The sequence below is a fragment of the Synchiropus splendidus genome, chromosome 1 (genome assembly GCF_027744825.2).
Source record: "Synchiropus splendidus isolate RoL2022-P1 chromosome 1, RoL_Sspl_1.0, whole genome shotgun sequence".
NCBI classification, from domain to species: domain Eukaryota; kingdom Metazoa; phylum Chordata; class Actinopteri; order Syngnathiformes; family Callionymidae; genus Synchiropus; species Synchiropus splendidus.
This window is the reverse complement of record NC_071334.1, coordinates 54,718,904-54,742,446: the sequence shown is the minus strand read 5'-3', so window position 1 is coordinate 54,742,446 and position 23,543 is coordinate 54,718,904. Positions and strand designations below refer to the sequence as shown.

Sequence of the window (23,543 nt, the reverse complement as noted above, 5' to 3'; positions counted from 1 at the left end):
AGTGCTGAATTTGTAATGTCATATATTTCTCCTCTCATTAATATTGCAGCCGTGATCAAATGGTGCTGACGCTTTCCACCGAAATTCTCGTCATACGGCATGAAATATGCATATTTATACATGAAAAGCACATCGTGCAGAATCAGGCACAGAAAACTGAAGTCTAGTTTCATCCTCAAGTAATGTGCGATTCAGGACGGAATGCTTAAATAGTCGTCGTACTAAAGATTCATCGAAAATGGTTTCACAGCTGTGTTGAATACGTGAAACTCGAGGCGTCAGGGCCAAAGTCCTTGTGTGCTGTTATGTCTCTGTTGAAAGCTTGAAATGGGTTTGTCATGTACTGCTTGACCAACATGGGCATCACTTTTGCTGTGGCGTCTCATGATCTAATGAACAACATTATGCCTGAATGTGTGGAGTGGTGTTCACTCTCAAGTCCTCCCCAGCTACTTTGCCCTCAGATATCATGCCCTGTCCAGATTTTCAGCTTTGAATTTTCTACTGTACGATACCATAGACATAACCATACCATTCCAGAGACATGCAGGTCGGATCAGATGCGACCCCTAGGAACAGCCTCTTCCCCTCGGCTGTCAGGCTGTTGAATTCGTGAACAGCCTTTGTTTATTTTATTTTATTTTATTTTATTGTACCTGTCAGCACGTTTTTCCAAAACACTTTCCTAGTTGGTGGAATCCCCAATGACCAATGGCAATAAATTTGATTTTGAAATTTGATTCTGATAAATCCCCCAATGACCAGAACATACTTACACCAAGACTAGACCAAGACTTTGACGTTGAAGACCTAATGAAGACCAACATTGAGAAGGGGCGTGACCCAGTAGAACACCCATCCATCCATCCATCCATCCATCCTCATTGGCTTATGCTGGGAGAGGGGTAGAGGCTCTAGTCTGTGTCACTCCCAAGTGACAGAACTACACAGCCCTTCTGAGACAACCTACCCCTACATAAATACGTGCAACATTGAGGGTTACAGCACAGATCTAGGGTGAGGCACAATGCAGCGGAGTCTGATACAACACCATGACCTGGAAATGTGATCTTGAATCTGGCCTTGACACTGAGACAGGTCTCTAGCAAAACTACACGACAGCAACTTGCGTTCTTTGCTTTTGTCCTGGTTTGTTCTGTCTTTTAATTTTTGACCTTGTCAACCATTTGGACGTCTTCTGGAATAATAAATGCAGAACAAAGTCTATTAAGTGGAAGGTGCAACTTTATATATATATATATATATATATATATATATATATATATATATATATTTTATATATGCTTATTAGAGCTTCGGGTAATGACCGAAAGGATGAGATCGCGGATACAAGCGGCTGAGATGAGTTTTCTCCGCAGGGTGGCTGGGTGCACCCTTAGAGATAGGGTGAGGTCATCCAGGAGGAGCTCGGGGTGGAGCCGCTGCTCCTCCATATCGAGAGGAACCAGTTGAGGTGGCTCGGACATCTGATCCGGATGCCCCCTGGACGCCTCCCTGGGGAGGTGTTCCGGGCATGTCCTACTGGGAGGAGACCCCGGGGAAGACCCAGGACTCGCTGGAGAGATTATGTCTCCGGTCTGGCCTGGGAACGCCTCGGGATCCCCGGGAAGAGCTTCCTTGCTCCGAATGCTGCCTCCGCGACCCGACCCCAGATAAGCGGCAGAAGAAGGTGAAGGTGAAGGTGAAGGTGAAGGTGCTTATTAGATCCCAGGCGATTGCAAGAGAGACAATTTTGGGCATGGTTGGGTGCTTAATTAATTAATGCTAATTCAGAAAAGGAAGCGGATGCACCCTAGTTTGTACTTTTCTGGCTCTGAATGAATTACACATAATTCAACCTATTTCTGTGGGAATGCAAATTAATTTATTCAGCACTTGCTATCAGTTATCAAACACCTTGTATATGTTCCAAAGGCAAACACTGTTGACGTTGTTCATGCTTGTGTGGGCAGCAAGTAGGTACTGAGCACAATTTAACACCAATTTCATCTGTTGTACAGCAAAGTTCCAATCGAGCAAACTACATAGCAGGTGTAAACTTAAAGTAAATCAGCCCCATAATCCTTTGTGCTTAATCCAGTGATGCATAAATATGGGAGCCATCTTTATTCCAAATGCAGAGGTCACTACGCTGAATTTCGCCTTGAAGCGGAATTAAAATTAAGAGTGAATTTTCTTTTTTTTTTTTTTTTACAAGTAGTAAAAGTATTGCCAGTTGACTTTCACACTCCTGACTATTATGACCACGCCTGAACTTTACAATGAGAGGAAGAGCCAGTCACAACAAGTTGGCTGGCTATTGGTGTTTCCTCTGCCTTTTATAGAATTCTGTAACTTTTTACAACATATGTTTAGGCTTTGTAATTCAAATTCTGACATCACTTATGTTCCGCTTACATGTTGGAGGTTGAAAAGCAGCGTCCAACATAGACTTCTGAGTGGAACGCACCATTAAATTAAGGTAATCTGGCAGCCAGCGAGCCTGTTGTCGAGTGTCAGCGCGTGTTCCCCCTCATCTATTTTCATCATCCATCACATTTACATAAACCTACTTTATGCATCACACTAAGTAAGAAGGAAAGATTAATAGCAACCTTGATGTTTTATTTTCACAGCATGCCACTCGGATGACCCCAGAATAACTTCCACATGCTCCCAAATGTGACACGGCTCACAGGTGAGGACAGAAAACACACTGTGTTAAATTGCATTTCAATTTCCCAAGTAGATGTTTGGGGCGAAGCTGAAGCGAGTCGCATCTTGGCAGTACTTTCTTTCTTGACTGACACAGCGACAGAGTTTACAAATAATACGAGTGTTTACCAACTGCTTTACCCAGGATTATCTGCTTAGAAACATTGAATATTTTAACTAAAAGTAAGTCTCAAGCTGTTTCCTGCAGCTTGAGAAAATTCCACTGGGATCAAAACAGGACATTTTTCCAAAAGCATCGCGCAAACCAAATCTTTACTTTCTCCGCTTCTCTGCTTGGTTGTTGGAGCTAAAGGAATTTAAAATTTTAATTATGTATCATGTTTTGCTTCGGCTGTCCACTTCCACATGCGATGGAACGGAGGTGTCACGTTCATTTTATGGCGTATTTTATGTCTCGTGGTTAATTTTGTTTCACCGTAGTGCATTAAATATATAACCTAAAATGAGTCTGGGATGCTATTTATCTGTGTATGTGATTTATTTTTATAACTGTACAGTTTAATATTCAGCTTGTCAATGTCATGTAAGAAGCAAAGGGGCTGTGGAGTTGAACCTGTACAGATACATGAGATCAGCTCAATATTCTTCCGTTCCGATTAGCAGAGACTTTTTTCGTTCTCTCGCCCCATCTCCTGTTAAAACATGGTTCCATATGAATGAACGCTTTTCAATTCAGCGTTTGAATAGAGGAACAGGCCGATGCTTGAATGGATGGGCAAACACATTTGTGAAGTAATTAAACAGGCTATTGAACATAAACCTTGCCACTGTACAATGACGTGACACTGTGACTAGTTCATTCTTGCCATTACTGAAAATTTGAGAAACCTTGTGCTGAAAAGTTATTCAATACCCCATTAAGTGTTGCCAGTTTATTCAAAATGATGACCTTTTTAACACTACATTACAATGGTACATTGATGGTATTCCACCACCGTAACCGCCTCCTTCTCTTCTGGAGGAATACCAGGGTGTTGCCCTGCCAGAATGTCGGTCCTCAGTCTGCCCCGCAGCCTCCATCCACTTGGGCACACCAAGTACACCTCAAGGTTTCTGACCTTCATCACCATATCTGTAAATAATTTTAGACCATGTTACACTATACTAGTGCCGGAACGTTCTCTTGGTTGCTCTTTTTCCATGGTGACAGGATAACTCAACCCAAATGTTTTACTTTGAGCTCAATCCAACAACTTACAAACAATGCATTGACTACACTGTCATTGCAGCAGTGTCGTGACAATCCTTGTTGACTGTACTGTGTTGAATTGTCGTGAACCATGTGTAGTCGGCCCACACATATCCTCCAGGCCGGATTCCCTCACAAGATGAATCTTATTGTGCATATTGATGTTTCCTGTGTGCTAAAAAATGTCATAAAACATTCATTTGAAGGGTTTTAATCATGAAATGCTAATAATCCCGGCATGTAACTACATATTGCACAGTGTAATGCCATCAGTAGGTGGCAGCCCAGAGACAAACTGGGTGCATTTGACCACCGTGTCTGGAAGATCAACAAGAGATCGTACGTCCGGGCAGCTTTAATTCACACCCGACTGAGGATTGACACACACGTCTGGAGGCAACTTGTGATTTCCTGATGTTTACTCACGAAGCACAAAGATAAAAGCCACGCAAACAAGCCTGACAGGATATCTGAATACTGCTGTGAAATTAAAACAACAGCCTCCCTCCCCCTCAAAGACGCCGCCATATTTACATCAAGTATTTTCTAAATTGCATTTACATATAACTATGGGTGAGTCATGAGATACACGTCGGGATGCATTTCATTCATATAGCTATGAATCATGGGATGAAACATGACAAGACTCTAGAGTGGTACATGGTTGCGTCACTGATCAATGTGCCCTGGATTGTGATATATATGATAGATTACCCATTTTTCATCCTAGCTTGTCTCTACCAGACCCAGACCTAGAAATACAGGGGCAGTGGGGAGGAGCACGCAACAATTTATCACAAGCCTTCACTATATTGATCCCTGATTTGCAGAGCCTGAATAAGTTTCGAGGCAATTTCTCCTTTATTCATTTGCAAACCTGCATTGCAGTAATTTTTTTTTTCCTATAAATGAGCTGGCCGTGGCTGTCAGAGCTCTCAAATCAGAACTTGTCTTTTTTTTTTTGTAAGTAATTACAAGATCATTACACGCTGTTTCTTTTTTGCTTTTGGTCAGGGAAATGTTCCTGACCGCAGTAGTAAACAAGCAGGTAGAAATAGACAGAACATCAGCTCCAGTCAAAATAGAAATTTTCCACTTAATGGTTATTTTCTGCTCGTGGTGCCTCGTCTGGGGTAAGTGGTGACACACATGACAGAAAATACCGGAACATTGAGTCTGTGTGGTTTAAGACTGAAGCTTTTATTTTGACTGCACACATATTTTGCAGGTTAATGGGACTAACAGGATCACGAAGAAAGACAGTTGTCTGGCTTGTATAAAATAAATAAATTATAAGAGAATATATATGTTGGCCTAAAATAACTCTTTGTTTTCTATAGCATGAGAAGGAAACTTGCCTCCAATCCAAGGCTTTTCATATGTCTGGCCAGGATGCACGACTTGAGTTCCGTGAGCAACAGCTGTCCATTATATATATATATATATATATATATATATATATATATATATATATATATATATATATATAGCAAATGTAATCCAAAAAAAATCTTACATAATTGAAATGCAAAAAACCTCAGGAGGTCTGCACATGTTCAAGGTTTGAATCTAAGGCTTTATGTAAATCACTCATCTTTTTCTCACGGTTAATGCTGCTTATTCAAAGCGTTTAAACAACGTAAACTATTTTCACTTGACTCACTGCTGTTCACTGCCTGACGTGTGAATGTTTTTTCCATCTTTTGGTTGATCTGAATGTCAAAACATTCTCATTTAATGTGGACTAAACGTCAAGAGTGTGCTCTATTGTGACTTTGCAGCCACACAACGTGTGTGACCATCTGAAAATGAGATAAGGAAGGCATTTCAACCACATTACTTACTCTGGAAAGGTAAACAGAAAGTGCCTATTCTCTCCTGTCTGTGACAAATGAGATGCTAGCAGGAAGAACAATAGACAAAGCTGATCAATTCTGCAGCCACTATTGCTCTGGCTCAGTGTTTGCTGACCAACCTTGGGCTTTTTTCTTTGCCCTATATATGCCAGTAAACATCATCCATGCAAATGTTTTGATTGCCGTCTTGTGCTCCAGTTGGATACTTATCGAATCAAAACACCCGAAAAGGTCAAAAAGTAGCAGCTTTCAACTTTTGTGTACTGAAACCCTGTCAGATCAGTCCGAGTCCAATCGCCGTGAAAATAACCGGCTGTCACAACAGTACAACATTAATGATGGTGCAGAGACACATTCTGTCAGCACTCATTACAGCGACTGAGACTTTCCAGATGTGTTCAGATTTGTTTTAACCCTACTCACGTTGATAAGATTGTTTTCAAACTTAAAATAAGATCTCACGAAGACAACAGTCTTTGGGATTAAAAGAAGACAATTACGGTCATTACCTCCAAACAGTTCAAATTTATTTCTGTCAGACCACCGGACATGACTCTCAAGAGTAACCCTGGAAGCTCGGGAGAGTCGCCTGTCTGCTTTCTCTGAAGCCAACAAGACTCTCTTTTCAGCTTCATCTCACAGCTTCACAAGAGGGTCTTTGGTTCATTCTTCATCCAGAGGATTTTGCACCCAAACACGTTCATCTCTGGGAAACTTCTCTTTTTTATTTGTTTATTTGTACTGATTGGTATTTATCTCATATTTATTTATTTTTTGGACATATAGTTTTGTTTTTGGAAACCGGAGGCCTCAGATCGAAATTTCATAGCCATAATATAGTGATATGTTTTTGTGCAATGACGTCTAACGCTCTTTTCTGGTAGGTACGGTAGCTAATATTTAAACCGCCTGAACCAAGGACCATTTTGCTTCCTCACCTGACATGACCGTCCTCCCTCACACCTCTTTTCCCATCAGCATGAATCTCATTGGTTGTCTTCATCTTCTTCTTTTACCTGGTATCCTCATCTCCAACAATCGTGGTTCAACACTGTCTCCACACTCCACGCTCTTCCGCAAAATCTGACTCATCTAATCTATGGATTATAGTTGCAGTTGTCTGAGATTGGAAACTGAAAAAAAGTTGAAGACAGAATATGATGACATGAATCCAAAGAAAGCCAAACAAAACATGTTTGAATAAATTCCTTTCATCATGTTCATTGATCCAATTCTCTCTTTGGTTGTTAAAGCAACGTCTGGGCTAATTCTCACTTCATGCGTGGCAGGTTGTGAGCTTGTTGTTACTACAGTGGGTGCAGATGCATTTTCAAAAAAGATTGCTGATCAAAAGAATTACTGCCACACTGAAGGGGAAGGCTACGTTTCAACGCCCTCTTTGTGGCAGTGAGGTCTAATGACTTGAGCAGAGTAATTCGTTTTTTCCCCCTCAGTTATACTTTTCTGTCTGAAACTTCCGGAACTGTCTTACAAAGACAATCATTGGGTTTAAGTCGTACTCCGGTTCGTGATCTACATATCAGAAGAAGTAGATGCGGCTGTAAGCCAAAAATTCAAAACAGATCGGCAGCGTGTGAGAAAGTTGACAGCCAGAGCTGCTGAGGTGTTTTGGCCACAGGCTGCGCTGCTAATCCACGCTGTACATACAATGGGTTATAGATGCTGTCAAGCACCACTCAGTTAGGATTAAACACATCCAGATTGACAGGTGGAGAAGTTTGGAAACAAAGTTCAAGCGGTTCAATGGTTTGCACACCTCATGTGGTGTGGAGCGATAGTGCCGAACCAAATATGAAGAAGAGGGGGACAACAAAATCGGGTTATTAAGAGATGCATTGTGAAGTTTCTTCCTTTTTTAGAGTTGAAAAGAAATGTTTTAAAATTCAAATAACAATTCGAATATTAATATTGTTCCACATTTATTTGTCTTCATAACAATCATCAAGTATCAACATTAATGCATGTTGGTATCCTTCTTTTATTTGGACATTTTGTGTTACTTCATGCTGTGATTTATCTTATCTTAATAAGTCCTTTTTTTTTTTCAAACAGATATCTAGCCTTTGCATGACCTCAACAGACCTTACTCTACAACTGTACCTGCCTTTCCTTGCAAATGTAACCTGAACTGAATGGTTTGTGGCACCAAACAAAAGAAATACAGGAAGAAAGTAAGAGAACTTCACAACACCGTGCAGTCCAATTTAAGTCGTGTGTTATAATATTGTGCTCATGTCTCAGTGTGAGTTCGACTCTAGGTTATGTCATGAACTTTGGTATGATTTCCTGCTGACGTGTGCAGACTGCAGCAAAAACTAATGTCCTCATGCGGTTGATGATGACAGGTGGGATCTCCTGAGATTTAAACAAGGGCTCACCTTCCCTACGGGCAAGTGATGCTTGTGTGCATAAAAGTCTGAACATTCAGAGCAACAAAAGTCAAATGAAGGGCTGAATCAAAGTCAATAAATGAGGTGAAATTCATGTACCCATCATGGTTAACTTGTCTAGTGCTGTACTGTGTCATCTGATCTCTTTGGCCCACCTTCTGCAACTGTCATGATTGAAACCACCTTTAACTTCAAGTCTTCTTCGGTCATCTTCATTGGCCACTATCCAGACTACAGTCTCTACAGAAAAGCATTTTTTTTTAAATGCAGCCCTTGGAATTAGTCAATGTATTCCAATTAGGCGGTAAAAAATAAAGCGAAAACTCCCTTTCCTTAAAAAAGCAGTGGTCACAATGTCATGGTGGGATGCACAACATGGTGATTTTAAAAAGGAGACCTATTTGCTTTATTTCTAATGTGCGTCATGATTGGGGCTGTTCAATATAAACGCCAAGGTTCACCACAAACTAGGTGGTCTGCGGTTGCAGTCGCTCCGTGCTGGACAGCAAGGTTGGAGTGCAGAAGAAGCTGAGGCATGGAGAATATGTGCCGCCTGGGCCTTGTTCTCCCTACTGTATTCACGTGTATCAAACTCAAGATCAGTGTCCATGTGTGTACTCGTCGGCTACCAGAGGTGATAAGGTCGCATGTGCATGCATATTTGATGGAACCGGGACAGAAGTCGTGCAGACTTGGGCCTCAAAGTGCCAACAAGATTGGGGCATGTGATAGGGATAAATTATTAAAACCTTGTACCCTTCACTGCGCTGCGAAAGCTTCACACATCAGAAAGCCTCACTTATATTGCCAATGGCCTTAAAGGTATCAACATCCGAGTAATCCTGATCATTGTAAATGACTTGCTGACTTCACGTGGGTTCTGGACCTTGAAGTCATTTGTAAAGTAAGTGTCTACTGCTTACTTGGACTGTATGCTTTACTCCACCTAAGACGGGAATGAAGGTACTTCTTGCCTTTTGGGGAAGTTTTACTCCGACGTGGTGTTCAGAAGAAGAAGGGACTGGACGAGCGTGAAGCATTTACAGGATCAGTGACAATGCTGTCTGTCGCCCTGTTTATTTCTTTTGTTTTTCAACAGAGAAAATACTTACATTTGTAGCTCGGTTTCTTTGTCGCCTTCGACGCCCTGTTTTTCCTTTCTGGATCCTACCCAAAGGATTCTGGGTGTTCCTTGATACCAGGGGAGGTCGCAAGCAATCTCTCTCCCAATTTTAAATTCTTAAGAATTGGAAGAGTCTTCACTCCTCGTAAGAACACACATTTTTAAGGATTAAGGTTAAGGATTAAGGAAGTAATTGGAATGCACCCAAGGAGTGAGGTGTCTTGTGGTTTTGTCCCTTGTCATTGGTCATTTGGCTTCATCTGATCTTGCTATTTATTCGCCTTAAAATAATCCTTGTTTGTAATGCCACTTCATGTCACTGTGAGCCAATTGATGATCTATAGAACAGGCCCCTTTGAAAAAGACTGTGGTCTTGAGGCATCCCATCATGCTTTGCAGGACTGAAAGGTCGCCCCATCTGTATTTTTTGTTTTTTTTTTAATCCTTCTTTACGGATGTCTTCTGGTCGCATTGTCATCAGATATGTGATAATAATGATCTTGTATTTAATCACATTTAAGTGAGGGACAAAGAGGGGGCGCCGTGTGGGGGACCACTCACAAGGTAAAACTGGGAACAGAGTATCAGGCCACAAAACTGCATCCTGAGGGCCTCAAATGACCCACGGGCTGCAAGTTTGAGACCCCTGAACTAATGTATTATATATTGTTGTGCGTCCTAAAGTGACGCCAGAGGCAGCCTTATGTTCTGTAAGATATTGTGAGGGCTAGCATTTTCACTTTAAACTACAGGTTGTATGGTCATCAAAACCTCTTTCTTTTATTCATTTTGTTGGGCCCACAACATGGTCTGTGTTTGAAACCCCTGACTTAAGTTCATAAATTAAAACCTTGGTTCTGGATCTGTATAGACAACTAAAACGAAATTACAGAAGCAGTAGAGTTATTTTGATAAAATAAATAAGTAAACGGTAGCAAGAAATATTTGGTGGAAATCAATTATTAATGATCATTTTAAAATGAACAAGCAAGTAAAGATTAAGTTCCTCCTCTTCTGTTTACCCATGGCCTTCCATGAATCAAGAGAACAGTGTCTTTTTTTTTTTTTTTTTTTCCCTCAGTGGGAGACTGTTGGCAACAAGGAGCTCTTTGGCCAGACTTGAGGCCACTATGTAACTGGCGTCAGTCTGTAAAAACTCACCATAACCGCCAGACAAAATCACTTTCTAGGTTTCCGTCATTCGCACAACTTTAACAACACGCAGTTAAAGCTTTCCTAGCTTTATTAAGCAGAAGGCTGCCATCGAGGCCAGCAAGATGTACTGTTCTAGGAGAAGACAGAAATGTGTGTCGAGCTTTGCAACCAAAAGGAGATAGCAAACCTGACTAGTCACCTGTTTAGTACTTGTCCACGTAAGTCTCTTGAAAAAAGCTGTGTGTGTACTGGACAAAATCAATTTCCTTCTGATCGAAATCTGAATAATTTTCACATCACCCGTGATGAACAGATAAATCAGACCCTCATTTTTTTCAGTTTAATGATCCAAGCTGTCACAACTGAAATGACATCAGAGAGCAGGCAGTTCAGTTATACTTTCATTTATTTGTGGATTTCCATATTAGTGCAGTACTCTTCTCTCACAGTTTGGTGTTTGCATTTGCTTTGAATACATTATCTTGAATGGTATGCCGCTCGCTCAAAGGCTCAAGCCAAGATGTGGAGGAAATATAAGTCCTTGTGAGTAAATGTTCTGTTTACCCAGAGAGAATATGCCTTACGAATGAAGCATAGTTGATGCAGCCATTTGCATCCTCTTGCCCAGCCATCAGTCTGTCCACCTCATCCTCGGTCATCCTCTCCCCAAGCGTTGCCAGGACGTGACGCAGCTCCGCACCCATGATAGTGCCGTTGCCTTCCTTGTCGAAAACTCTGAGACCTTCCACAAAATCCTCAAAATTCCCTTGATCTTTTGCACGGGAAATGTGCTGCAGCATCGGCAAGAAGGTTTCAAAGTCGACCATTTTGGTGCTCATGTCCTCTGGCCGTGGCTTTCCAAGTACTTTGAGGACATCGGCGTTGGTGGGGTTTTGGCCGAGAGCTCGCATGACATCCCCACATTGGCCGAAGGTGATCTTCATTTCTCCAGTCGGCGTGCGGTCAAACAAGGTGAAGGCCTCTTTGAACTCTTCGATTTGGTCAGAGGTGTATTCGAGAGTGATGCTCTTGGGGTCAAAATCGGGCTCCTTGGGGGCCTCTGGCTGTGGCTCTGGAATTGTTACCGGCTTCGCAGCTGGAGCAGCATCCTTCTTGGGCTCTGGTTTTTTCGGTTCAGGTTTCTTGGGTTCAATCTTCTTTGGTGCCATGCTGCCGAGCAACACAAATGTGAGCGGGCACTTGCTGAGAATGAAATGAAGTCTGAGTGGATTGAGAAGGACTCCAGCACACAGCGAGCCACCCCTTCATCCACTGCTTATATATCTGCTTTGTCTATTGAGCCAGATTTCAGTTTCCCGCAGCGCACTATAAAAGGAAGAAACCCAAAATAGATCACTATAGCAAGTGATGTCAACATAAAGTATTGTTCCCAGCTGCTGTCATCTAGCCGACAGGGCTATTTGCTGTCATTAGTGTGGGTCCAGTTGCATTAGGCTGAAAAATGTTCTCTGTCTCTGATGGACAAAGGGATCAGCGGATGATGTATCCGCCCATGAGGGAGACGGCCTGAAATAGCTTTGAGCGCCAACTGTTACGAGTCTGGGAAACACCAATGCAAACACCTCACATTTCATTACGCTGCATTTAAAATGTGTGGTCGCAGACAAATGAGAACTTTATAACTGAATGATTCACACTCACACTCACTCAGTAAAGCAGTTCTGCCCTGAGATACCGCAGGTCTACGGCAGTTAGCGAGATATTCATTGGCTTTTGTTGAGGTGCTTAACATAACTCACGATCTATTTTCACAAGCTGGAGGGTGTCACAGTTGGTAGAGCGTCAAATCAGAGCTGTCAGAGTAGTCAGCAACAACGCTGTTGTTATAAAACAGTGACCGTCTTTGTCCATTGGATAATCTTTTTCACCACTAACCCAGCCTCATAACACGAGATACGGCAGGTTAATTGGCAAAGCTTGAAATGCTGTATACCGTATGGACACAACATCGATATTGCATCTGACGCACTTGATTTGTGGTGTACTTGTATCAAATTAACGACACATATTTACAGTATTGCTCTTGTGGGCCACATGAAGCAAGCTGATGAGCCGGACATGGCCCCCGCGCCCAATGGTCGAGAGCTTTGTTCAACAGTGGAAGACTCACAACACTGGTTCTGGTGGTGAGTGATGCAGCACTGCAGTGCTACAGCACATCTTCAGTACAGCAAGTTAGAAGCATCAGTGAACCAACTTCTCTTGTTGGGTTTAATGAGCAACAGCAATGTCCAAATCCCGTTTTCCTGTTTCGAATGTTGAAGTTCTCCTCTCCAGGACGCAGTGAATCCCTCATCATGTTGACGCTCCGTTTTGAAGTTACTGCTTCTCCCATGTTAAGAGAGTGAAGCCCACTGCTAGGTCGCCTGACCGAGCCGTCTGCTTTGCATCCGACCAGAGATGTAAGAGCTGATTCAAGTTAGTCAGTTCAGCGTTTCACATTGTTACGTTCTTAATTAGCACCTTTGGGGCCAGGCGCAAGAACAAGACACTCCGTCAAGAAGTATTCTCTGATACTGATATTCTCTGTGATGTCATCACTGTGAGAGAGAGCGAGAGATAGAACCTCGAGAAGACTCAGTAATTTAACCAGAACTAAACTCACAAGTGGTCTTTATTGATTTTGGAGACAGACTGTATCATTACCGCTGCTGCCTCCTCGCGCTGTCATGGGTCTAAGTTTATTGTGAGTCTGAGATGTCATCGTTCTTCGGTCCAACAAAGCAGGAGCTCAGCACAATTTCATAAGTAAATAACCAAAGCACATGGACAGCACCGTGCGCGTCGGCTCATTTGGACTGACCAGGAAGTGGGGCTTTGGCTGCGTGAGATTTTAAAATGTGGAGTTCATAAAACATTTAACAGTGCAGTGAGACGCTACTGTTTGACAGCACCTATCAGAAGAGGCAGACGGGAGTGTTTCCTCCGGACCACTTACAGCTCAATTTCAGCTCAGGGGAAACAAAGCCTTTTCAATGGACGTGCACATATGCACATGTTCTATATTAGTATTTCACACATGATGTGATGTGTTCCAATATCATTTCACAAGACACTCACATTAGTTCCTCTTAGCTTTCCTGTGAGTCAAGGCAGAGTGACCCTTCGGAACATTTGCACAGTTCAGTTACCATGACACTTGCCGTTTGAGAGGGTAACTGAAAAAAAAAAAAGTTTATATCACGACAGCAATGAGTCTATCAAACGTTTATTTTTCAATTAGCTGTTTTGATGAAACCATATGGCGATTGCTTTCCCCCAGGAATATTCTTTTGTGGTGTCACAACAGCGAGAGTTACTTATTTCCCTTGGCACAGCTTTAAAGGCAGGCATTCTCACAGAAGTTACACTTTCAATGGGAATTTAACCCTCAATCCCCAGGCCTGTGCCAGGCAGCGGCCGCTACTTCTGTCTAAATCTGAAGATTATCTGATCTTTTTTAGACTGCGGCTCATAAACAGGGTTGTCTGAGGTTAGCTGGATTACTCTATGGGGACCAAGGGCATCATGGACTGAACTGCATGTTGGTTTTGGCAGTCCATATTGCTGGTGACCTCAGGTACTCTTTCATTGATACCACACCAAACTCCTGGCCCTTTTATCCTAATTAGATCTTCGAACAGATGCGGAGAAAAAACTGATGGCAGAATAACAATGTAACAGCTGCTGACATCTTTAATTATATCCGCGTTGCCACTTGAAGTTTTATTATTATTTTTTTTTAAACAAAAGGAGCACCTGTTTATGAAAAGAAAATCATCCACTGTGTTTCTTGGAAGGAACTAATTGGCCTGAAATAAATTCAAGAGGAACAACTTTGGATTTCTTTCCAATTAAGAGCGCATTTATGAAGTTATTAGTTGGTGCCAGTGGGAAAATGTCAGTGAATTATGAAACAATAAAAACCGGATTATATCTTGAAGCACAGACGTCATCATGACAAAACAGAACGTATCCTCCCAAAAAACGTAAATGCTAATCTGAAGTGAAATAAATGCCCATTGAAGTATGTTCATTGTAGCCTTTGTAAAGTACATAAGGTGTTGCATTAACCTTTCTGTTATCCAATGAAAAAACAAGTTCTGTAGGTACAAACAATATTCCTTATCGGCCTATTAATGCACAGTGGTACCTGGGGTCTTTACATTATCATGTCGACTCTGGTTTCATCTTTGGTCCCCATGAGCCTGCAGTGCTGCACCATATTTAGGGAACAATCAAGGGTCCTATTGGGACTTTCAATTAAATCTTTATTAAATGCAAATGCACTGGAAAGGTCAACCGGTAATTCCCCTATCTCACTTGGCCGGCACTAACATCGCAAACCTGTTTGTTATTCTTCTGAAGTGATGGCTTGTTTGTAATTTTCAATGAACTGCTGCATTCTGCACACAGTGAGGTCGAGCGTTGAAATAATTCATTTCAATGATGTGATGCCGAGTGGACCGACTATGCTGACAATAAGTCACCATTGGATCTGCAGAAAGCCCCACAACTAAGACTGAGGGGCAGCGCTGTTTCGCACCAAAACAGCGGCAATGGCTGAGACAGAATCTGGAAAGCGAAAACCTCTTCTTTGTTTTTACAATTTCTTTTAGTTGTTACACTGCTAAGAAAGTTGTCCCTCTTCCCTCTGGCAGGAGGCTGCGGTCAATCCAGACCAGAACCTCCCGTCACAGGAACAGCTTCTTCCCCTCGGCCATCAGAATGTTGAATTTGTCATCAGCCTCTGTTGTTTGTGGGTTATTTATTTATTCATCAGTTGTTTCTGTTTATTTTATTTTATTTTATTTTATTTTATTTTATTTTATTTTATTGTATTTTATTTTATTTTATTTTATTTTATTTTATTTTAATTTAATTTTATTCATGACAGCACTTTAATCCAAAGCGCTTTCCTAAGTGGTGGGATCCCCACTGACCATGGCAAAAAAAGTTGTTTCTGATTCTGAAAATACATGGTCACAACCATTCCATGGTAAGTGGGAACAGTGCCGGCAGCTGCCCTGGTGGTGGAGCTTCTGATTCACAACACAATACACACAAAGCACACAAAAGTGCTCTTAGTTTACTGTGTTTTGAGATTATTTCTGAGATACATTTCTGTTACACTCCTCAAATTGAGGTGATGGAAGGTGTTGAGCGTCTCAAGTTCAAGATTTTAGTAGACAACTACATCAAAGGTCAGCTAGCTACAGTGCTAGTGGACACAAGCACATTAAACAGTTCTAATAGACTCATGTACTTTAAGATGAAATACTCATTATCTAATAGCAGTTGTTGGAAAGGAACCAAGCTTATTAGACCTGACACATTTTTATTGACCCTCTGAGGACAGGGACTTGGACGTAGTGTTGCCATGTCAAAGTAGGGCAGTGACTTGCACACTGTGTTCTATCAGCAAGTTCACAATATAAAGGATCTTCACCCTGTCTCCGAGTCTTGAGTGGAATGCAGCTGCTGTCCCAATAACTCCACCATATTAGCTCCGACCAGACTTATGGTCTGCCCGTGTTATCTCGGGTATTAAGGGCTCATAGCTCCTTGCCGGCCCCCGCTTCACCGAGTCACAGAGAACCAAACAATCAAAATACCTCGCACATACTCTCCGACACATCCAGGACAGACGTTACTCAACACAATCAAAAGGGAGCGACAGACGTGAAGTAGCACGCATGTTTCTATGGCAACATACTCACTGAAGAAGTGACCCACTGAGATTTCTAACTGAGAATTTCAGTGAAGTGAAATTTGACTGCAGTACAAAAGCTGACTGTTACATACTTAGGTGGGACGCAAAAAATCAGTGTGTGGTGTTGAAGTATAGTTATTTCTGCACCTGGCGTGACCCGACACAGCCGCGATGCGACTTGGCTCAGGTCCTTCAACTTCTCGCAATATTCAAGAAAATATATCTATAACTCGACCAAAATCAAAACAAATACATGCTCAAGTATCTTGCTTACTGAGGAGCCATACACACATCACGCTAGCGTTTACAACTAGCATCAGGCACGCGACACTACCCTTGCAGTCCACACGGTGGGCACATCCACCCGTCCATTACTCTCGAACATACGTTCAGATTCATACAGCACTTTGCCATCCTCGCATCCTCGCACCTCACCACAAAATCACCTGCCACTCACTCGCATGCAAACACCAATAAACGCCACCTGAATTGACCTGACACAACCACGATACCACTTCGCTCAGGTCCTTCAACTTCTGAGGACCCCTAATCCACACATAATGTGGCAGCCCTGGCTACCGCCGGTGTATAGTGTTGTTTTTTCCGTCCATGAATGTGAATAGTGAGCCTCTAATACCGACTTAAATAAAATAACCAACTCAAAATCAAACAACTGGGAAGGGGGGGAGAGGGTTTCACCCTCATGCATCTCACATGACTGAGCCACTGAGACTGAAATGCACAGCCGTTTGAGCCGTTTTGGCAATTGACAAGTGAAGTGCACAACGAAAAGGAATGCCATCCCGGGGCTTATCTAAGCCCAACCTCTGTCCTTTTTTAGGATAAGCCACTGAAGATCAACATGCAAGAGCAAAGGCAGCCTCCGGCGACGCAAAAGTCCACTTTCCTGCTTCTGGCATCAAAATATATTGTGCCATGGGAGTGAGGATGTGTTGATAATTTTTTTGGGTGCCCAGGTCACATGGGAAACAGTTGAAGCACAGGCTCCTTCCAGCTCTTCTACTTGAGAATCAAGGAAGAAATTGAATTCTCTCCAGCTGTGAGTCATCTCACAAGGGATGGCATCTGCAAGGTATCTGTGTAGAGTCGGGGTTTGTTTGTTTTTGTGTCAGTCAATCTGCGTGAATGTAAAGTGAGATTTACCGTTTACTTCAGTAAAGAAGGGTTCATCGTTTATTTTACACAGAAACCTCTGTTCGTCCGTACAACCATATGTATTTATATATATGGTTGTTCAGAGTTGGCTGCCCTGAATGCAGAAAGTATTCCGAGAAAATAACCTGAACCTCATTCAAAGATCAAATTACATTACATTTCCGGGTTCATGAGATACTTGAGCGACTGATGATTATGAGCCTATATTTAAACCTTTTTGTCAGTGCTATGACACTTTTCATTAGTAGTAAGCAACCTATATTATTCAGGAGGGATAGAGCATAAGAGTGAGAATGCGCCACCATTCCATCACGTCCTATTTCCACTAATGAAACCTTGCACATATTTCTTGATACGCCATTATGTATTCCATTTGGCCTCACTCTTTGTGTCAAACACTGACATGTAAACAAGATAACAAATGAACCAAGAGCTGCTCTTCATTATGAAACTCAAAAAGCAGGGGGGAATTTAATATCGATCAAAACAAACTGACACCCTTTATACCCATGTTAGAGGACTCTAAATAACTGAAGTCAAATAGTTCAATGGCATCATGACCTTGATATGATGCAGAGCCATATTCATGGATGAGTCCAGTGAACTTTAAAAAGTGGGGTAAAAATGATCCTGCATCATATACCAGACAAATATAAGCAGGTTTCGTGTCGTACCTAAACAGGAACTGATCTCTTGACCTACTCATATGTTCCAAATGTTGACCCCTCCTCTGCATGATGCAGCAAGTCCCGCACCATGATGACGACTGAAATCTCAGCCAATGAGCGATGACGAGAGTCAAGCGCATTGTTACGGCACAGAGCCTCCAGTGCAGCTTTGTACACGCTCATCTCCTGATCAGACCGAGCGGTGAAAGAGTCGTGTCTGCTTTGCATAAAAGCTGGAGCTCCGCATATGTTCATGTGAACAAAGCACAGTACACGACAGCTCATTTAGACAGACGACAAAGTGGGGCTTTGGCTGTCAGTGATTTTAACATAAAAGTGTAGTGTTATATGGAGTTTAACGTGCAGTGACAAGCTCCAGTTACACGTGGAAGCTTAAGTTGCTTGCTTAAGTTCTGTGCTTAAATGAAATAGCAACCAAGACAACTGTGTGTTTTTGAATTGTTATGCATCCCACAAAATGTTTTATCCGACACAAGAATGAGTAGAAACAGATAGTTGTACATGTTAAAAGTGTCTCACAATCATGTGTTAATTTATGAATGAATCAAAACGTGACGTCGGACAGTGTCCTCATTTTCAGAACCCACTACATGGCTCTCTATGCTAAAAGATCTCGTTTTCTGAAAGACTATTTTAACAAAACTTCCCATCATTTTAAAAACAAATAGCTCCATATTCTTGAGAATTTGATTGAAAAATGAGGACATTGATTCATGAAGCATCACTATTAGACACAAAGAATCTTCATAACTGTCTACCTCAGAGGAGACAGGAGAATCAAATGGGTAGTTACAGCTTGGATTAAGGTGTTTTAAATGGTCTTCCTTGTCCTTGACTCTTTGTGAACCCGGAGCATATATTTCTGGGCTCACAAAGCTTCACCATGACTAATTCTGGTCAAAAAAGAGGACCAATATGCAGAGGACAACACAATTTTCAATGTTCTCAATCTGTGTTGAGTAGAGTTGTTTCAAGTTGTATGACTTTTACAGTAAGCATTTTGCAGACATCTGTGTAAACAATGAAATAAGCACCATGTTTGATGAATTATAGCCAGTGAAGGCAGCGCCTGCTTTAATGCTTCAGTTTCATAATTACACCAGGCATCCATGTGTTCGTTCTCTCTGCTCACCCTGCGCGCTTTCCCTTTCGCACACAATGATAGAAATTGAAAAACTACGAAAGGGAAAGTGCATTTCACACTCTACTGAAGCAAGGCAGGCAATTCGAAATTAATCAGAACACAATAAGTTTACACGATGATAAAGAGCTGCTGTATACAAAATGAGGAGAGTCAATTTGGGGAAGTCAGACGTCTGTTTTTCGTGTAATAGCATCAGAAACGGTTATGGATTTAACTCTGGATAATAAATGAGGCCTGGTCAGTGGTTCCTGGTTTATGTTGAGCAGACGTCAGGAGCTCCATGTCTTTGTATCAAGGCCTCGCAGTCAGTTATATAAAGGCTTGACGTCTGTAATAAAAAGCTTCAGCATTATCTAGATCAAGTATTGAGTGTCAGTCATAACAATAGAGATGATTTACTCTGCTGGACTGTGAATCAGCAGGCAGTTCTTGTTCTGTGGTGGATTAGCATTTCTCTAAGGGCAGCCAGACGCTCATCCAAAACGGTTGTGCAAAAATAAAGTTCAAAGTATGTACTGTTGTGCTGCAACATCGTGGTACCTCGGTTCTCGACCACAATCCGCTCCAGACGGCCGTTCTAGAAGCGATTTCTTCGAAATCTGAATCGATTTTTCCCATTACAATGAATGGAAAAAGAAATGCGTTCCAAGCCTTAAAATAGTCTTTTGTAGGAGTGAATGTAGAGTGTTTGCTGCAGGTGCGCTGTTCCTCTATGTGTGTGGCCGCTGCATGTGGGAGGGGTTGCCGAGTGAGTGACGTCTCTCCAGAAGTGAAGAGGTGCCCGGTGCGTGTCCAGCTCTGAATGTGCGCTTCTGTGCAGTTTGGCTGTGACAAAGTCATAAACCAAGTAACGCTCTGTCCCAGACTCGCCTCATGGACATCAAACCCTGGAGTGAGCGGAGGTGTGGAGAGCGAGCACCTCCCCTGTGACACTCTACCACGGTCCAGTGCGGAGACAGGAAAGGTTTTACACCTCAATATGAAGGAAAAACAGTCAGAAAATGTAGCCAATGGGACACGTCTGTATACAGAGGCTGCGTTATACACAATAACAGAGCTGATCGGTCCGCGCGTGTTGTTTTTCCGGCTTTTTTCAGGGGCGTTCGAGTTCTGGATTTTTGTTCGAAATCCGAAGCAAAAGCTCCGATTTGTTAGCACTGTGTATATATATATATATATAATACAATTACAGTTACTTTTGCTTTGCTGCTACTTTCCCTCACCTGTGAACAAAACCCCCACACACTTGATCGACACCACATAGGGAAGGACCACATCTCTATTCTGAAGAGGGCACTTCAACCCGACGGAGATTCAAAGATTTTGTTTTGCCGATTGCATAGATTACTCTTTGTTAAAAGCTTTTTTTTCTGTTCAGCCGCTCAAGCGAATCATTGACAGCCACGGTTGACAGCCTATCGCACAGACAGTCAAGAACACACACCTTTAGATAATTTAGTTTCTTTGTTGCTTTGAAATGAAGCATCCCATTCACAGATTGATCTCCTTTGGCGATTGATGGAGCACAGTCACATTTTGTTAGTAATCTACTCCTCTGTTCTCTTCATTCAGCCTCCCAAGTAATCTATGATGGTGACAGCAAGCCCATAGGTGTTTTATGCTCCATCAACTTTGTGTCTATATTGGTTTGGCTTCAGTTATTTCCAGCAGCTACCGATATCTAAGCCAAACAATAGCTGGGAGATCACAGAGCACAATAGCCACATCCATCTTGCGAGGAATGAACACTATGCTTCCTCGCAATCTTTGGCTGGGAATTCTGGCAGGGAGATTAGGGAAGTTTCCAAGCTATTCATAACCCTCGATTCTCTGTGGAGGACTTGGCTTGGTGGCAGAATCCTCTCCTGTTCAGCTGGACCGGTCTATTTCCGGAGTGCCTCTGATGCTGTTTGGAGCGTGTCACTGAATGGCTTGTACCTGTTTATCCCAGCAGCACACCGGCTTATGAGATGTTTTCCTTGAAGCTTACCAGGTGATTTTCTCAGCTGGATTGCCTGTATGTTTAATTCAAGCCCTTAATCCTGCAAAAAGTGGACCAAACATGTCTTCAAAGTCATTTTCGTGTTTATCCCGGAAACATAGCCTGTTGTCATACACTACGTTCTTTTTTGCTAACAGCGAATATGAGTTCATATGAAACACAAATGGATGCAGTTTCGCATATGTAGCAGTGGCCCACTTTAAGTCCTCACTCCATCTTCACTTTCATAGTTGGGGACAGTGTGAATGCAAACATTCAAAGTCTTACAATCTTTATCTCAAGTTACAATCTTTAGTTATACATGGTTTATCTAAAAGTGTATTCAGGAAGCCTTAGACTTTTGTTACATTTCTCTCCATTGCAGAACATTCTTACAGTATGTGAGCGAGTTTGTAACAGTCAACCTTGTTTCTGTTCAGTAAATGGTCAAAACACACGACACAGGACAAGAACACGGCGACAGACATACACAATGCCTGGTCGGCCAGCAATCCATTAAACAATCTCCCATCATCTCATTTTTTAACCTGCACAACCAAATGTCTGCAAGGAATTTATAAAAACAAACAAACAAATGAATTTGTCATATTAAACCCAGAGAAACACTAATTGGCTCTACTATATTCAAAAGATCCCTAGAAATATGACAACAGACATTTCACTCAAATTTAACCACCCTGTTTGTAGGTCTTGCAGTATAAGCTTTTGCAATACAGTAGCTTCACATATTTCATATTGATGCAGAGCATATTTGCAATGCTGGGACACACTGTAACAGGGTGACCAGATCTGAGTTTGAAACACGAGCACACCAGGTATGAGAGAAATGATCACAAGACCAGTAGTGAGCCGACTATAGTGATGTGCATCAGTGGAAATGAAAAGAATAATGTGTAGAGTAGACACATCTTATGTTTGAGCTGGAGCACTGATGCGCACGGTGTGAATAAATAAATGAAGTGATTTTAAAATGATTCAAATTATCACTGTGTTTTTGTGATCCGGTCTCTGATGGGGATTGAAAATCAAGTGGTCTCTATGATAGTACTGCTGTTGACAATGGCCAGTGTGACTGCTCAGTTTCCGTGAGCATGGATTATATTATTATTTTCTTGTATTCCAGGTTACAACATTAAGATGTTGAGAGAACAGAGAGCGTTGCTTGAGTGGATCAATCCCTCCAACTTGTGGTAGTTTCAATGAGTGTCACCATTTATATCGCTAACCTACCAATGGTAAAAGTGAAAAAAAAGTCACCCCCATGTGTTTATTTTAGCTGTTTTTAAAAGTGGACATGTGCATGGGATTAAAAGGGGACCTTCAGTCACCCTAACATTTGCAAGTGGAGATGGCATGATCTGTCGTCCATTCAATTTGAAAAGTGAGCTAGAGGTAACCAGTTTCCCAGTAACCGCAATAAACACAACAGTTTGTTGTTAAGAGTCTGTTCTATTTGCTGTGTGTGTGTGTGGGTGTGTGTGAAGGCATTAAATCCCTTAATGATAAGGCGCAGTTAATTACCAGCTCTCCACCGAAGCTGGAGCCAATCCTGACAGACCCTCTCTGGTCCATTGAAACGTGAAGCCTGAGAGGGAAGCTCAAGCTCACCATGGAAAGCCAAGGGAAAATATTAGTTTTGAAAAATACCTGGAATCCATATTGGTTGGAGACCATCCACTGTTTTACACTTGCAACATTCCCCCTGCGTTTGGTAAGTTGACCACTGCAGGTAGTAACCAAAACTCTTGTGTTTATTTTGTAGTATTGGCTCAGTCTTTGCATTCAATTAAAACTGTGCCCCGAAAGGAAATGCCTTCATTAAATCAGGGTGTGAATGTGAAAAAAAAAACATGAACAGCAGAACAAATTTGCATGAAACAAAATACCAATTCTGTGGAAATGAAATCACGCCATTAAAAAGACAATTAACTGTGAAATTTTCAAGCGCTTTCATGGGCTGCAAAGACCTTGGGCAGTCCGTGCTGGAAGAGCTGGACATTATGAAATCACCCTGTCAATGTGGGCAAACACGAAGAGACCTTCAGTTGCCGAGCAACAGGAGAAGAAGGCGTTCTCACAGATGGCGAGTGGCCGTGCTCAGCCACTGATCCGGCCACACAGCAGCATCTGGGATTAAACCGCTGCAAACCGATGTCACCTACATCAATTACGCTACTATGTTACGAGTCAGGATAGGAATATGTCCAAAGAACATTTACTTTTTTTTTTTTTAAGCATCCGATCAACGGTTCTCCATATACACTTGTGCCATAATCTAATTTTTCTGTCCCTCTGTGGCCATTTTCGGAATTGGTTGACCTCCACAGCATTGATAATGCTGTGAGACGT

General features: G+C 42.0%; 1 protein-coding gene across 1 annotated transcript; it reads right to left on the bottom strand.

The window, feature by feature from the left end:
* Window positions 1–10,716: 10,716 nt before the first annotated feature.
* On the bottom strand, window positions 10,717–11,727 carry LOC128763621 (myosin light chain 4-like). The gene has a single exon (XM_053872615.1). The coding sequence runs from the start codon at window positions 11,637–11,639 to the stop codon at window positions 11,031–11,033; it is 609 nt and encodes a 202-aa protein (XP_053728590.1). The 5' UTR covers window positions 11,640–11,727; the 3' UTR covers window positions 10,717–11,030.
* Window positions 11,728–23,543: the final 11,816 nt, after the last annotated feature.

What these genes read in the sequence shown, in the direction of transcription:
- LOC128763621 (XM_053872615.1), bottom strand. Translation starts at nt 11,639, where the DNA reads ATGGCACCAAAGAAGATTGAACCCAAGAAACCTGAACCGAAAAAACCA.